The sequence below is a fragment of the Leguminivora glycinivorella genome, chromosome Z (genome assembly GCF_023078275.1).
Source record: "Leguminivora glycinivorella isolate SPB_JAAS2020 chromosome Z, LegGlyc_1.1, whole genome shotgun sequence".
In the NCBI taxonomy this organism is placed as follows: Eukaryota; Metazoa; Arthropoda; class Insecta; order Lepidoptera; family Tortricidae; genus Leguminivora; species Leguminivora glycinivorella.
Genome location: NC_062998.1, coordinates 10,668,652 through 10,685,647, shown reverse-complemented (window position 1 = coordinate 10,685,647; position 16,996 = coordinate 10,668,652). Strand labels below are relative to the sequence as shown.

The window sequence follows — 16,996 nt, the reverse complement described above, 5'->3', positions numbered from 1 at the left end:
AGTTGGATTCTTTACTTTGTCAAGTAAATCGGTACAGAATCGGACCTAATGAATTGCTTTTTTACTCGACCGTGGCCGTCCTAACGGTCACCGTGGCAGTTTCATTATTGTTTTTCCAAGCTGAAATTTACATTAGACAACTGTCGAAATACAATTTTAATACTTCAGTGCATATAGAATTCTCCAAATATTTACATAATTAAGGCTATTGACTTTTGACCAACAATACCACATAAGTAAATGTCACCTTTAAGAGTGAACATGGTTAATGAGTTCTAGTTTTCGCATATTTACTTAAGTATAAGTACTTAGTTAAGTATTTATAATAAACGACTCTAAGGATATCTTTAAGACACGTTACTAAAATACTTTTTGTTGTGATTTCACAGATATTATTAATTCATGCGTTGCGTCGAGCCTTCTGCAAAAGGCAACTTTCGACTAGTCGTTCAGTCTAGGTACTTGAAGAAAGCTGAAACTCACATTTTATCTTACCCTGTTGCGTCATTACGACCAGCTCTCCTAGCAGTCAGAGAGAACATTTGAACATCACTACATTCACTACATAGTATAAAACAAAGTCGCTTTCTCTGTCCCTATGTCCCTATGTAGGTATGCTTAAATCTTTAAAACTACGCAACGGATTTTGATGCGGTTTTTTTTAATAGATAGAGTGATTCTAGATGAAGGTTTACATGTAGGTATAGTACCCGTGCGAAGCCGGGGCGGGTCGCTAGTTTCAACATAAAGGCAAGTAGACTTACCGTTGGGCGAGTAGACGCGGAGGTTGATAGGCACGGGCGAAATGCCCTTGTTGGAGCCCGTGATGCGGTCCGTCTCCGCCTCGATCTCCCCTCGCACCTCATTGAAGTCCACGAACTTTCTGCCCTTGCAGTGGAGGAACTCCGCATATTCTGTTGGAGGAAACGGGTTTAACCTTCACTTCAGCCTTTTACAACGACATAACAACAACCTTGTATGGACACGTAGAAAACTGACGAGAAAAAAATAATTATTTTAAATGCGTTCATTATTTTGTCACGTCACCTGCAATAATGTGCTATTCGGCTACCGTAAAAATATGTGTCAGATATTTTAGGGGGCTTCGTAGTTTGTATATTATTGCATGTGACTTTTGTATATTATTGATGTACATGACCCGTAGTTGTAACACTGTACTGTACAGAACAATCGGTGGCATATTCGACTTAGAATTACAATAATATTTAACGAGCTGTACGCAGTTTACAACCCGGAAAAATGTTAAACAATAAACTTTAGTTCCTTTTTGATCAGACCTACAATCAAAACTAGTGTCTATCTAATTTGTAACAGTTGATTGGAACAAATTGAACGATGCAGTCAACGTGCTAATGCCTCGCCACCCGGGGGTCATTGACTAAAAAGTCCAATTAAACTGAATGAGTTCAAATTGAACCTTCCTGGGCATATTTCAAAGACTTTCCCAGAAAAATCCAGACATAACGAGTATGGGTCCAAATTTCCCAGTCATATTTGCAGCGATGCACAGAACCGATCTTGAGGGTTTTAGTCACTTAAAAGACTATATGTCATCATAATGATATCACTGAATGTACTGTACAGTTACCTAATACAAGTATAACTAGACCGTGACGTCATTTAGTGTTTCATACCAATTTTAAACCTAGCCCTTCAGAAAAAAATATGATTTGACTTGTATATTGTACTATCACAATTTCCATACGTACAAGGGCTAAGACATTATTTTTTTTTTCCTTTATATCTAGACTATTCTGCACAAGGTTTCAAAAAAGCTATTAAATATATTTCTTATTCGATTATTTAAATAATAATAAGTATAACTCATTATAATTAGATGGCTCGGTATATAAGAAAACTAACTAGAACTCAGTAATAGGCAAGTTCCATAATAATATGAAGAATGCCTCTGTGATGGTACGCGGCAAACTATAATAGATTGAGTTTAACCGTACCACCATGCCACGTAACAATATTTTTCCAGGCCTCAAGACGTAATGCTACGCTATGTCTATAAATATGCGTCATTATAAGATTAAATTGTATGATAGATTCAATAAAATATTTATATGGATAGTACGAAATAACAAACGATATTATATACACAACAAAAATCGTGGAACTCATTTACAATCACGGGCGTTATGTCAGTCATAGGTACACGTACGGCAACTCCCAACTATCACCAAGGCTGTCTACACTAGGTGGTAAAGAGACGGGGTAGTCACAAAAAGTATTTCTACTTTTGAACACAATAGATAATGCCAGTAAAACCCACATAGAATTCTGGAAGTAGTTTTACGTAGGTTACTAAAAAACGCCAAGGTCAAGAGCGATAGTCTTGTAACAATACGTTGTGTGCTGCCAAAACTCGAAGAATATTCGACGTATTTGCATTAGAAATATGGATATGTTAGGCACTCTCGTGTTTATGATTCTTGAAATTCAATTTGTCGTCACATCGTAACTTTGTGAGAAAAAAGTACCCAAAAAAAACGCTCTTAGTTTACAACATCGCCCACCTGTTGCAGGTAAGTACACCGTCGAACCGACTTTGCTAGTAGAGTTAGTTTGTAACACTATAACACAAATATAATATTTTTTCCATCTGCTGTGTCATTTCACGCGTTTCTAGTTTGGATAGCGTGAACAAAGGTTTTGTTTTATATTATATTTCTAGAAATAACAAATAAATAGAGAAAACACCTAATGGACGCGGTTTTCATCAACCAAAGATACATGCGAGATTATATATATACTAGTCTTTAAGGATACTTTACTTATTTTAAGTCCGATCGGTGTGTTAAGACTATTTACACTACACCACGTTCTCTATCTTAGACTTTTTTACAATGGTTGTTCGTCCGTAGTTCGTAAAACCGGTCGTCGTATATTTTATCGCGTGCAAGTCTCGGCACCGAACTGGGTAAAAATCGGATACGGAAGCTGCATCCTGCCTACAGAGATACTAACACCAATACACCAGTTGTAGACCTTATCTTTCCGTCATAAGGTTTTTAAAAGGTCTGTAGTATCGCTGGGCTTTAAATATTTGCAGTAAGGTTCAAATTATTGCAATAAGATTGGTGGACGATGGTACGTTCGTAGCTTTACGCATAACTACTGCACTGCTCTATAATAACTATTAACGATATAGTTAAATAGCCGCTTCCTCATGCAGTCTGTCATTCACATATGCACAGGATGTGGCTTGTAACGCAACGGGAGCAAATGATTAAACAAAAATTAATTAGCTGGACGGCAATTTTTATTAGTAGGACCGAAATATTTAAAACGAGTAAGTCTTATGCATTCGTAGGCATGAATGTACCAACGTATGTACATTGTACATTGATATGCGATAATGATAATGAGGAAAAGTCAGCCCCATAAACAATCATCCAACGCGAATCGAATGAAGTATCGTTTGAGGAAGCCTATAGGTAGTTACAGGGTTACGTCAGGTATCGTTGCAACCTTTAACGATATAAAATCCGTGAGGTCGTTTGCTGACGTTATTTCAAAGTGTTTCCTTTTTTATACCATTCATCAATTTCGTCAATCTTGTCACTTTCTTTTGTTCAAATCGAACGAAGTCACAAAATATGAACGACAAACCGTGATGAATGGCGGAAGAAAGGGAATACCTTTGCACTAGGATATGTAAAAAAATGACATGAACGAACAATTAACCTAGATAGTTAATGATTAGTTAGTAGTATACAAGTAGTATACATAGTAACAGATCAGTCAATCAAAAGAAAAACGGTCTTGTTACATAAAAGAGTAAGATACTTAAGTTCCATCCATGCATGCTCGCAATTCGCAGACGCAATAAGCCAATTAGTTGGTTTTAACATTCGTCGGAGCGCCGAAGGTTAATGAGCAACGATTTGTGCACATAACGCGAAAACTACACCTCTGCATTATTCATACATGGATGGAGAGAAGACGTACACAAATTTAACTTAAATAACTCCACCTAGAAAAAACTGGAGTCGTTGGCGATCGGTTTTGTTTTTCTGGAGAATTTCAAAATCGTAACTCCAACTCATGGACAAGCTAACCTCCTCTCCCGAGACTCAACTCAAACACAGATTATCTATATTGATACCAACATTCAATATCCAAAATGAGATTTGTCACGTTAAATAATGATAACCTATAGGATCCCTCTATGTCGTGCTTCATTCAAATGGAATAAGGAGCATTTCAATAGATTTCCTATTAGAATTTCAGATAGTAAGGACCTTATTACACTTGAACCCTTAAATCATGGAAAGTCATATATTAAAGTTATGTAAGTATGTAACATATCAATATTACTTAATATACTTGAAAAGGTGGGTATAAGAGGAGTTGCACACAAGCTTATAAAGTCATACTTACTGAACCGTCAACAAGCAACCAAAATAACATATTACGATAAAAAAGAAAACTGCTACCAGCCAAAATTATCCACGTTTATGGAAAATAAAATTGGAGTGCCTCAGGGTAGCATCCTGGGACCATTGTTGTTCCTCATTTATAATTACCAATTCTCTAGAATAAACCCCCATCTCAGCACACTTTATGCAGATGATGCTTCTATACTCATCTTAGGGAGGGGACAGAGTAGATCTGAATATGAGGCGACGATAAACAAGACCCTAGAAATAATTATACATTGGCTATCAACTCTTAATCTTAAAATAAATCTAAATAAAACGAAATATATACAATTTAGACCTCAACAAGCTAAACCAATCCAGCTGAATATCAATTACGAAGGCACCAAAATTGAAGAAGTTCCAGCATGTAAATTCCTTGGAGTCGTAATTGATAGTCATCTGAATTGGAAACAACACATTGAGACTGTCAATAGTAAAATTAGGAAATTCTGTTACGGATTGCAAGTACTTGTAAATGTAGCCTCCACAAAAACTGCAATATTGGCATACTATGGTTATATTTATTCTATTTTAAGTTATGGTATTATTTACTGGGGAAACTCTGTAAATGCCCCATCAACATTCATCCTACAAAAGAGATGTATAAAAATTGTGTGTGTGTGGATTGAGTGAGCACCTTCCGAAAATAAAAAAAAATATGCTGATCATTTAGTAAAAGTTCTAAAACAATTGTAAAACGAATCTCTGAATTTGTAAAAAGATAAATCAAAAGATACAGCCATTAACATGTGCTCACTCAGTTCTCACAAACCACCAATGAAAACAGTGAATATATTCATTTAACATATAATATTTATATACTAACATTTAGTAAAAAATAGGCCAACCTACCTCTATAAATATTAGATCACCTAGTGACGTATTAAATTTTTTACAAATAGTTTCTTATGCTCACTCAATCCACACACTTTTGAAAAGCCGAATTTTGATGAAAAACATAAGATTTAGACCGCTATTATATGTGTATAGTTTAGTAAAAGTGAAATGGGAATTTGTAAAATACAAAACGAACCACTAACGTGTCAGGTTTTTTTATAATAAATTTTTGTAAGTGCTCACTCAGTCCACACGTTTTGAGAAAGTTAAAAATGTAAATATCTTACGATTTGTAGCACCTAAGACACTCGAAAGTACTTCAACATTTAGTAAAAATTTTTACTAAATATCCACCATCTAATATTTTATATTCGTTGTCTGGTTTTAAAGATATTCAGACATAACTTTTCTCATACAAATGTATCAAGTAGGGTAACCACACTATGTCGGCTCCTGATTTTCCCCACCTTCCCATTGTCATATTGAGATTGGGGAGTTTCCTTCGTTCAATTTTGATAATATTAAACTAATACCATATTAATTCTCCATCTGCAAACTGTTTTTAGGTTATGTTCTTGGCCTAGTGATGATGTGTATTGTGTAATTTTTATCGACGTCAAGATAATAACCATATCGACATGCATGCATTAAAAAGGACATGAATGATAATTGGTAAGAAACAAAGAATATAATACTTCACTAGTAAGAAACCAGAACCTGGTAATCTAATCGCGCTAACAGATGAGCGTACCGGATTTGTAAGTGGGAGCGAGAAATAGTTATTCTTTTCTCGCTCCCACTTACAAATCCGGTAAACTATTATCAAAATTGAACGAAACTCCCCAATCTCAATATGACAATGGGAAGGTGGGGAAAATCAGGAGCCGACATAGTGTGGTCACCCTACTTGATACATTTGTATGAGAAAAGTTATGTCTGAATATCTTTAAAACCAGACAACGAATATAAAATATTAGATGGTGGATATTTAGTAAAAATTTTTACTAAATGTTGAAGTACTTTCGAGTGTCTTAGGTGCTACAAATCGTAAGATATTTACATTTTTAACTTTCTCAAAACGTGTGGACTGAGTGAGCACTTACAAAAATTTATTATAAAAAAACTTGACACGTTAGTGGTTCGTTTTGTATTTTACAAATTCCCATTTCACTTTTACTAAACTATACACATATAATAGCGGTCTAAATCTTATGTTTTTCATCAAAATTCGGCTTTTCAAAAGTGTGTGGATTGAGTGAGCATAAGAAACTATTTGTAAAAAATTTAATACGTCACTAGGTGATCTAATATTTATAGAGGTAGGTTGGCCTATTTTTTACTAAATGTTAGTATATAAATATTATATGTTAAATGAATATATTCACTGTTTTCATTGGTGGTTTGTGAGAACTGAGTGAGCACATGTTAATGGCTGTATCTTTTGATTTATCTTTTTACAAATTCAGAGATTCGTTTTACAATTGTTTTAGAACTTTTACTAAATGATCAGCATATTTTTTTTTATTTTCGGAAGGTGCTCACTCAATCCACACACACACTAAAAATTATGTTTGGATTGAGAGATGATGAGTCATGTCGGAATATATTCATGTCCCAAGGTTTGCTGACACTTACAGGAATTTACATCTTGCAATGTTGTACTTTCATCAAAAACAATCCCTCGGAATTTCATGTCATGCAAACAAACAGACCTGTTAGAAATAAGTATATACTTAACTTACAAGTACCGGCCATAAAATTGGCAATGTTACGTAAGGGGATGTATTATTCTAGTATTAAGATATACAACCATTTGCCAAACAACATCAAAAGTTTAAAGAAACGCTAAAGAAAATTCTAATTAAAACAAGTTTCTATAATCTAACAGAATATTTTGATTTTAATTTCGATGAAGTATTGTATAACAAATAAATTCCAAATATATGTCAATTAATCCATAGTATGTTAGTAATAATTATATAATAAGCCTAAAAATTGTGAGAAAATTATAATGAAAATATTGCATGCTCTTGATGGATAGATTATGTGTTACTCAAGAAATGTACCTTACACCTTTACTATTATTGTAAATACCATAATCTTGCAATAAAAACATTTCTGATTCTGATTCTGATCAAACACAAGAGGTAACCAATTATGGTACCTACGTTTGTTGGAATGTGGAAGCGAATATACAATTTATATTTATGCCATAAAGAGTAGTTCCATACATGTAACATTTTAAGTAGTTTGTTGTATTTGTTACACATTTTTATGCATATAAGTGTATATAGGAGTATTTTTGTATTTAAGAAAACACGGTTATTTTACAAAGACAGGCTTTTTAGAGAGACTTTCTGTATAGATAGATAAGTAACGAAAGGCGTCAGTAAATATCCGCCCTTTAACATATTCAGCACCAAGCGCCCCACTTTCGACACATAATGAACACGACTGTAAGGTTCTCAACCATGAATGTATAAAAATACCTTATTCAGGATGTATATGCTACGACTAAAACGTACCTGCGTTTCCATGTATGAGCTGTAGAATCAAAGGGCGACGAGTCACAATACCGGAGCCACGGGGCAGAAAATCCCTGTAACAATAAAAAAATATTACAGCCTGATTGACTTAACGAAATACATAAATAACTCATTTTTTGTTTCTTTTTTAATACTTCTTTGTTCATGCTTTTTTTTTAACTATAATATTTTTAAAGTCCAACAAGAAATTGTGAAAATAACATGTTGCAACACTGTAGCTGCAGTATCGACTGTCAAATTCATATTTTTGGAAAAAAAGATGACACTAAAATATTGGCCCTTTATAATTTCTACAAGTTTATGATGCACTGCAAATGATTTACAGTAATTCATATTTTATGAAATTAATAATTACTATTTGTACTTTGTAAAATTGTTGATGTTTCAGTTTTATTATATGTAAATAGCACCGTGATGGGTAAAAGTGCCCTTGTGGCTTATCTGCTAAATAAATATTGAAATTAAGTTTATTTTTCAGAATTTAGCTTTTGATGTTACAAACTGGAGAAGAGTGACAGACTCCAATGGAAAGAGCTAGAGTAGGGCTTTGCCAAGCAACAGAACTAAGAGATATACTGTAATTTAAAAAAGAAGAGAACTATGTTCCGTTCTTAGTGGTCTTACCACTGTCTTTAGCACTTATAATAGTTATAATTATAATGCTATAGTCGAGAACTGTGCACTAGAAAGCCATTTATAAAACTTATTGATTTCTATAGGACTAAGGCAGCGTTCCCACTTATGCGTCGCGTGTCTCGGGGCGCGCAAAGGGCGTCCGCGCCACGCCACCTGAGTGTAATTCAAAAAGCGTCTCCTCAGTACATTTTGTATAGGAAGGACGTAAGGCGCGCCGCCAAGCGGCGCGGCGCGCGCCCCGCCGCCGCCACGCCACCTGGGGCGCGTCTTACGTCTTTCCTATACAAAATGTACTGAGGAGACGTTTTTTGAATTACACTGAAGCGGCGTGGCGCGGACGCCCGTTGCGCGCCCCGAGACACGCGACGATCTGGTGTGGCCGGTCACTAATAGGAATAAATATCAGCTTGGTCTGCTACTTCGCCTAAACTTGACTCTAATATTGACTTAAGGTAGACTTTAGACTTATATTGACCGAGATATATCTAATGAAAATAACCGTGAATCATTCAAAACTCTTAAGGTAGACTTCAGCTTTTTAAATCTAAATAAGAATAGGAAAAGGGATGTAGTGTAAGTCATACTGTCAATGTGGTGTGGATAAACCTGAATAACTAGTATTAAAGGTGCAGAACTTGATTATTTAAAGATTAACCTTCTCAAAAAAAATTTAATTATAAAATAAAATAAAATAAATATTGTGGGACACCTTACACAGATCAACCTAGCCCCAAACTAAGCAAAGCTTGTACTATGGGTGCTAGGCGACGATATACTTACATTATAAATACATACTTATATATTGGGTTGGTAAGAAAGTAATGAGCGAATCATAACCAATATTGTAATTTTTATTTAATTTATTATTTTAATCATTTATCAAAAATATAACGGCCTTCGTTATCTACTACTTGTCTCCATCGTTCTGGTAAAGAATGAATAGCATCGGCGAAGAAGTTCTTAGGTTTAGATTCAAAAAACTCAGCTATGTACTGTCGTAGATGGGCTTGATCATCGAACTTTTTTTCATTCAAGGCATTGCTTAGCGATTTGAACAATGCGTAATCCGTAGGTGCCAAGTCTGGAGAGTACGGTGGATGAGGTATCACTTTCCAACCTAGCTCCAATAGCTTTAGCCGAGTCACTTTTGCAATGTGTGGGCGAGCATTGTCGTGTAAGAAAAAACTTTAGCATGCTGTGGACGATTCTGACAGATTTTTTGGTTTAAATTTTCAAGCTGATTACAGTATACTGATGCGGTAACAGTCATTCCACTTGGTAGGAGTTCCCAGTGAATAATACCATGAATATCCCACCAAACGGACAGCATAACTTTTTTCGGGTGAGGCTCTGTTTTTGGTGCCTCTATTCCTTTTTCGTTTGGAGCTAGCCACTGACGTTTGCGTGTGTGATTTATATATAAGACCCATTTTTCATCTCCAGTGATAAGATGGTCCAACCAGTTGAATGTGCGGCGAAAAGACAGAAGTTGTATGCAGATATCGGCACGGCGGTTTAGTTAATCTCTATCAAGTTCGTGCGGTATCCAAACACTGTATTTGTAGTTTTTTCCCAACTCGTGTAAATGTGTTTCTATGGTGACATGAGAGCAGCCTAACTCGGTAGCAAGAGTACGACTCGTTAGCCTCGGATCTCCTTCAATTAAGGTTTTTAATTTGGCTACATCAATCTTCACCGGTCGACCAGACTTAGGTTGATCTGATAATGAAAAGTCGCCACTACGAAACCGCTGGAACCATCGTTTCGCCGTGGCCTCAGACACAACTTCAGGAGCAACACGCTGACATATATTACGCACTGCTTCGGCGGCTGAATGGCCAGACTGAAATTCATATAGTAAGCAATGCCTTACATGCACTTTTAATTCGTCCATTTTCTTCCTTATATTAGCTCGGCGACAGCTAGTGAATGACTGACGAGAAACTGTGCGACTCGCCCTTTATATACTTCGACCATAGAAGATTCTAGAACTCTCTCAAAAATTTTATGTGGAATTCAATCGATTGCTCATTACTTTCTTACCAACCCAATACATAGAAAACATCCATGACTCAGGAACAAATATCTGTGCTCATCACACTAATAAATGCCCTTACTGGGATTCAAACCCGGGACCGCAGCTTAGCAGGCAGGGTCACTACGTGCTAGGCCAGACCGGTCGTCGTTAGTTGTTGATTGTTGATTATCTATGTATTGAAAAAGAATGATATTGAGAACCTAAATGCAATAGACAACAACTTTTGTTTTAGACAGTTACTAGACTTACTAGTGAATGAATGTAACTAGAAATTATACTAAACCTATTATGGTACAAACTCAGGATCACATAAGTAAAAGGCTCTGTTGTATAAGCACTAATTTATTTTATCCTCAAGAGCATGAATTTTAGCCAACTCTGCAGTATTATATAAAATCTTATGCCATGAAAGCAAGCCTTAGGAATGTACTTATAAATTTTGCATGGATCTCAATATATTTATGAAACTTTGGTTTGCCTTTGCTTAGTTTAGAAAACAAATAACTATCACATATTCATAATTGAGGCAAGGCTTTAGGAACAATGGTAGAAGAAACAGCCCCTTTTAGAATAAACACAATTATTTAATTATTTGCTAACAACAACACAAGACGGTGGTGTTATAATGCCAGGGCACTATTGTTCATGATAAGCTTTAGCAAGATATGCATGAAGAATAACAATGTGAATCTAAGATAGCAGAATATAATGACATAAGAAAGATAATGAAAAACTAGAACCAATTTTGATGTCCTACTTAAGACAGGTATCAAATGAATACTAATCTTTTATGATTCCATTATTATCATAATTATTATGAAATTATAAGTCCTCTGAACCATAAGCTACTGATAATTGAGGTATGAAGTCTCATTGTTGTAAAAGCATATCCCACAGAAAGAAAAATGTAAGCAAATGTAGACATGACTATGCTGTAAGCAATGGGGCACCACTGCACTACTCTAGTTTCAGTATTTTCAAGTACCTAATGAATATGTAATAATCAATTGGATTTGTAAATAAGGAAAAACAATGTGGGAAATAATTACAGCTTTTATAAAAGGAGATAGTTTATATGAAGTTTACTGAAAACAATAAATTTAGCAGAACCAATCCCAGCAACTGATAACAATTGTGTGATAGCAATTCAGGCCATGCATTTGCTGGTGATAAAGTATCATACAATGGCACTTATCTTCTCCATTTTATTGTTGTATTAAGAAATTAAACCTTTAAAAAGTGTATAGAACTTACTAGTTTCAGTGACATTAGAGACAATTGCTACTTGATTTAAAAACTCAGATTACTATGGCACAAATAGCCATATTCTATAGACTTTTATCACTTTTATGAGTCAGACTTTAAGATATCAAAAGTCTACTAAAACTTCTTACACCAATCTAAATAAGGTTTAATTACATTACCTACTAATGCATGATACAGTACAAAGACAGTACGTTCAGTTACCTAAACTAACAAATAAAGACAGCTGATTCATAGTTGTGAAGTCAGGTAATATTTCCTTATTTACTATTGAATAATGGATATCGCATAAGTCTAGGATATTCGGAGACTCACCTGCCGACGAAGTTTTCTAACACTGAACTCTTTCCAGCGGACTGGCCACCCACAACTGCAATTTGTGGGAGATCTAAAGACATGTGCACGCCCATTTGCACAAATGCATCTTGTAGTTTGTTTACAATGGGGATTAACTGCTGCATTCCGAAATTCCCCGACATTTTGTTGTAAATACATTAAACTTTAAGATCCGAATTCACTACTTTAACGTCTTGATCATCATTCACCGATAAACTACTTTTTCAATATGGTGGGTGGTTACGTTGTTAGAAGTATTTTAACCTCGACTGTGAATGGAGCACAGTGCTCAAATGACAGATGTGTTACCAATGAACGCGTAGCCTATGTTTGTATCAAAGTACGTCATTGGTGATTGAGCTGTCATAAAGTGGCACAGTGTTCAGTATACAATAGCTGGAACACAAACTGATGTTTCGACAGACATCGGTGTCGGTGCACGAACAATGCGCTGCGTAGCGGCATCCCAACTCAAACTTCAAAACATTTCGATCTGTCTCGTTCTCACAAAAATAAAGGTTGCCATATGAGATCATTAATTATATTTCGTGGAGGTGTTTTTTCAAAAACATTTCCATTGTCAATAAAATTGTATAAAGTCAATATCATATGATCGAATGACATAAATGAATATTAATAATCTTAAAATATGAAAAACCAATGGCAGAAGAGTTGCGTAAAATCAATAATACTTGTCATGCGCATCAAATCTAGGCCAACCTTCAAAGCATATAAGGCCTATATTACACTATCAATTATGATTATTTCTGTGCAATAAGATTGAATGTAATTTGACATGATATTCAAAACTTACTTATTTGTTGAACAAATTGAATGCTTTAATAAATGTAACTGAAACATCCAAAACATTTTTCTAGTCGCTATTTCCATAACTTAGTCAGAAAAATATGATTAAGTACGACTTAATAAAAATTTTAGATACCGTTTCTATTTTACGTGACTTATTGAAATTAAAATAGATCGTTTTGCACTCAGAATGCAAGTTCAACATAGGATAGGGTTTTATTTTTGTTCGATAAAACTACTTCTGTTTTAACTGATTATTAATGTTTGTACATAAAGTCCTAGTAATCAAGTAAAATTCGTAATATAGTCTTACCTTCCAACGAAGTTTTCCAAAACTGAACTCTTTCCAGCAGATTGTCCTCCTACCACCGCAATTTGTGGTAGATCAAGTTGCATATGCACACCGAGCTGGGTGAAGGCATCTTGTAGCTTGTTGACGATGGGGATCAACTGCTCCATTCCCATATTCCCCGACATGGCTGCCGGTTTTACCAAACACTCCTTGTTTTATGAGCTACTCCGCAGATCTTCGCTTACTGATTTTTCGTTCATCAATATAGTGCCAGGCTTCTAATGCGCAAGCGTATGAGAGAAGAGAAACAGATATTGCTGTCTCTGCGTTAAAAAAAGAACTGAACATTACAGGAACTAGAACAAACTTAGACATATGTAGAATACTACTGTAGAGTTATTAATTTAACAACTTTAGGCCTTCAAATTACCTGTTGCAATTTTTCTCTCATATACAAGCAATTACGCTTAAATAGGATGCCATCAAAATATATCAGAGTAGGAGTATATTAGACACTCCTTAATGCGCAAGACAAATTATAAGAAGATACTGCTTATATAGGTTGACCTTTAAGTTTTCTGGCTGCTGTCGTCTAGCCTACTATAGATAGTAGGTACTTAGTAACAATACGTCTATTCTAATGCATAATAATACTTTCATTTTGTTATAATTTCTGCTCTTTGTTAGATTTTTGTATAATTCATGTAAATGCTGTAATCAGTACCTTCTAAAAATTCATAGGTTTTTGTGGTACAATTCTATTAAATACGAAAAATACCTCAATTTCATTATGAAACAGCAGGTATAAACAGAGTAACCCCTTAACCCCTCATGGCTTGATCCCTCTAAATAATTACAACTAAGCTAAGGCCAATCGTAAGAGACCTCAAGAATTACCGATTTAACTCGTTCTATTCCGGACGTTTGACCAAATATGTAGATTTAAATTTTATTTGGCCAGTTAATTAGCAATACCATTAACTTAGGGCCTTTCCATATGAATAAAATTCATTACTTTTCTGTCGCTGATATTATTTTTTAATTTTAAGCATGTGTCTTCTAGCAATAACATAAGATTGATGCCTAATATACCTATAATTACACCACAATAAATCTATCCTTACAAATTATTGCAATGCATGAATGTTGTTTAAATAGAGCATATAAATCAATTAGGTATGTTTTTACCCCAACGACTGGTGTATTGATTATTCGAAAGCGGTCCAGAAAAGTGCATTTTATCTAGAAGAGTGCAAAGTAAATTTCATACAAATTTTAACTTGATATCCTAGTCTGGTTGCATTGGAAGAATTGACGTGTAATTAATAATTAGTGACGATTTTGAAACAGGAACATACGAACTATAAACCCTCATTAAGTCAAATTCATCAATTTTATAAGCGAAGCTATATATAAATATGATGAAGAAATGTATCACTCGGAGGACAAATTTGAATTCCTTCAAACATTCTCAATGCTCAAGATTCCGCTTCTCGAACCACTAGCTACGCTCGTGGTTGTACATTAAATCTTTCGCTTTCTCGAGTATCAAAATTGGCACACTATTAAACAAAAACCGGCCAAGAGCGTGTCGGGCCACGCTCAGTGTAGGGTTCCGTAGTTTTCCGTATTTTTCTCAAAAACTACTGAACCTATCAAGTTCAAAACAATTTTCCTAGAAAGTCTTTATAAAGTTCTACTTTTGTAATTTTTTTCATATTTTTTAAACATATGGTTCAAAAGTTAGAGGGGGGGGGACGCACTTTTTTTTCCTTTAGGAGCGATTATTTTCAAAAAACGATCTTAGTAAACCCTTATTCATTTTTAAATACCTATCCAACAATATATCACATGTTGGGGTTGGAATGAAAAAAAAAATCAGCCCCCACTTTACATGTAGGGGGGGTACCCTAATTAAACATTTTTTTTTTTTCCATTTTTTATTTTTACACTTTGTTGGCGTGATTGATATACATATTGGTACCAAATTTCAGCTTTCTAGTGCTAACGGTTACTGAGATTATCCGCGGACGGACGGACGGACGGACGGACGGACGGACGGACAGACAGACATGGCGAAACTATAAGGGTTCCTAGTTGACTACGGAACCCTAAAAAATTGGTTGTCTGTAAAGTCGGTTTACGGACGGTAGTTTAACGTGATAACGTCAAACATTACAGTAGTATAGACAGGGGCGGTCAGAGTATAGCAAAAGGGGCTCGATTCTGGGACTTTTTTCACGTTTTTTTTTTTATTTATTTATTTATTAAAAATACACAAAAGTTAACAGTATTTCACCAAAGCACTTATGTGGTAATATAATTATGTACATGTTAAATTGACATAAATAAAAGCAAACACACTTAAAAGTTAAACTATGGTTATTAAATTAATCACCTAAGGAGTGTAGAGTCTATGAACCTTAAGAGTTTTCTGTAAAACACACCAACACTATCAGCAAATATGTCAATATCGTCTGTCTCCAACATGATGCGGTTAAGAGCAGCTCGGGCTCGAGCGGTGCGCCGGCCGCCGCGAACAGGCGCCGCCGCCTCCGCGCCGGCACCGCGCCCGGCATGCCAACCACCACATTCGCTCTTGGCACTTGCAGCCCCATTCTCTCAAGTACGGATGCGTCATCTACTCTATGGTGAAACAGTTGGCGGTAATGCATAATATGCAGCAGTTTCCGTCTGGTTTCTAGAGTTTGAAGACCAACCAGGCAACCATTCCTGTTACGAATAGAGATGGATACATATATGGGTAATATCCGTACAGTCGTTTGTAAATGTGCCTACAGAACTTCCTCTGCACTCTTTCTAGCATAGTGTTTTGTTCTTATTAGAAAGAATGCATTAAAATAAGCATCTTTTATAAATTAAAGTTTTTTTAAAACCTACTAGTTTAGGAGTTAGAGTGGTGCAAAGTTGCAAAATTTTCCCGTAGCATTACTAAGGCGCCAGAGACAGAAAGCGATATCGACGGAGCCCCGCTTATTACAGAAACTGCACAGAATAGGAGCCTTCGGCCGTTTGAAGATACCTAACGAACCTAACCTATACCTATATAAAAGTCGTCATTTTGTATCCTAAACCGTTTTACGAGACACGCGTTAATTTTATTAAAGTGCTAGTGCCATTTACTAATCTTAGAACCCTAATATCTCATTAAATATTAATGGAAAAGAAAAAGTTTATATAACAAAACATCCTTATTTAAACGTGTTCTATATGATTTATCAATATTAACATAGGTTATATTGATAAAAAAATCATCGTAAATTTATTAAGTCTCTGGCGCCTTAGTAAATACTATGGGAAAATTCGCAACTTCGTACTGCTCTAACTCCTAAATAAGTAGGTTTTTCAAACAACTTCATTCTATAAAAGATGCTTATTTTAATGCAATCTTTCATGTTTTTAAATTACAAACACTTAAAAATAATAAACACGGGCGCGCCATCTGTCGCAGCTGTGGTGCACTCAGGCCACACGCTACAACCATACCGAGCGCATCGATCAGCCGCTTAGTTCCAACGCGCGCCAATAGATGGCGCTTAAGCTATATTGGGAAACGAGACAATGACGTCATCTTTTTCGTGCATGCTGCCCGTAGTAACGAGTTATTAGACGTTATCACGTCAAAAACTTTGCTCCTTGTAAAACAAATAACTATTTTGGTTTCGCTCCCTACAACATTAATATTATTGCGTAAAGTTACAATCGCGCATGAGTAGTGCCGCCTGGTGAGCATTCAACCTTGATTCAACCGCACACGGTTCGAATGTGT

General features: G+C 35.4%; 1 protein-coding gene across 9 annotated transcripts in view; it reads right to left on the bottom strand.

Annotated features, from left to right (window-relative positions):
• Positions 1-13,450, bottom strand: part of LOC125240600 (dynamin) — a 48,100-nt gene extending 34,650 nt beyond the window's left edge. For 5 of the 9 annotated variants that reach the window (XR_007178645.1, XM_048148560.1, XM_048148553.1 and 2 more), the window contains exons 1-3: positions 12,087-12,572; positions 7,814-7,887; positions 765-914 (exon numbers count right to left, since the gene is read on the bottom strand). Coding sequence is in view for 8 of the 9 variants with exons in the window: in XM_048148560.1 (XP_048004517.1) it covers positions 765-914; positions 7,814-7,887; positions 12,087-12,250 (388 nt within the window). In the remaining variant the exon portion in view is untranslated. Of the gene's footprint in view, positions 1-764; positions 915-7,813; positions 7,888-12,086; positions 12,573-13,227 lie in introns of those variants that run through there. The other 4 variants (XM_048148554.1, XM_048148556.1, XM_048148559.1 and 1 more) reach the window with 4 other exon arrangements.
• Positions 13,451-16,996: the final 3,546 nt, after the last annotated feature.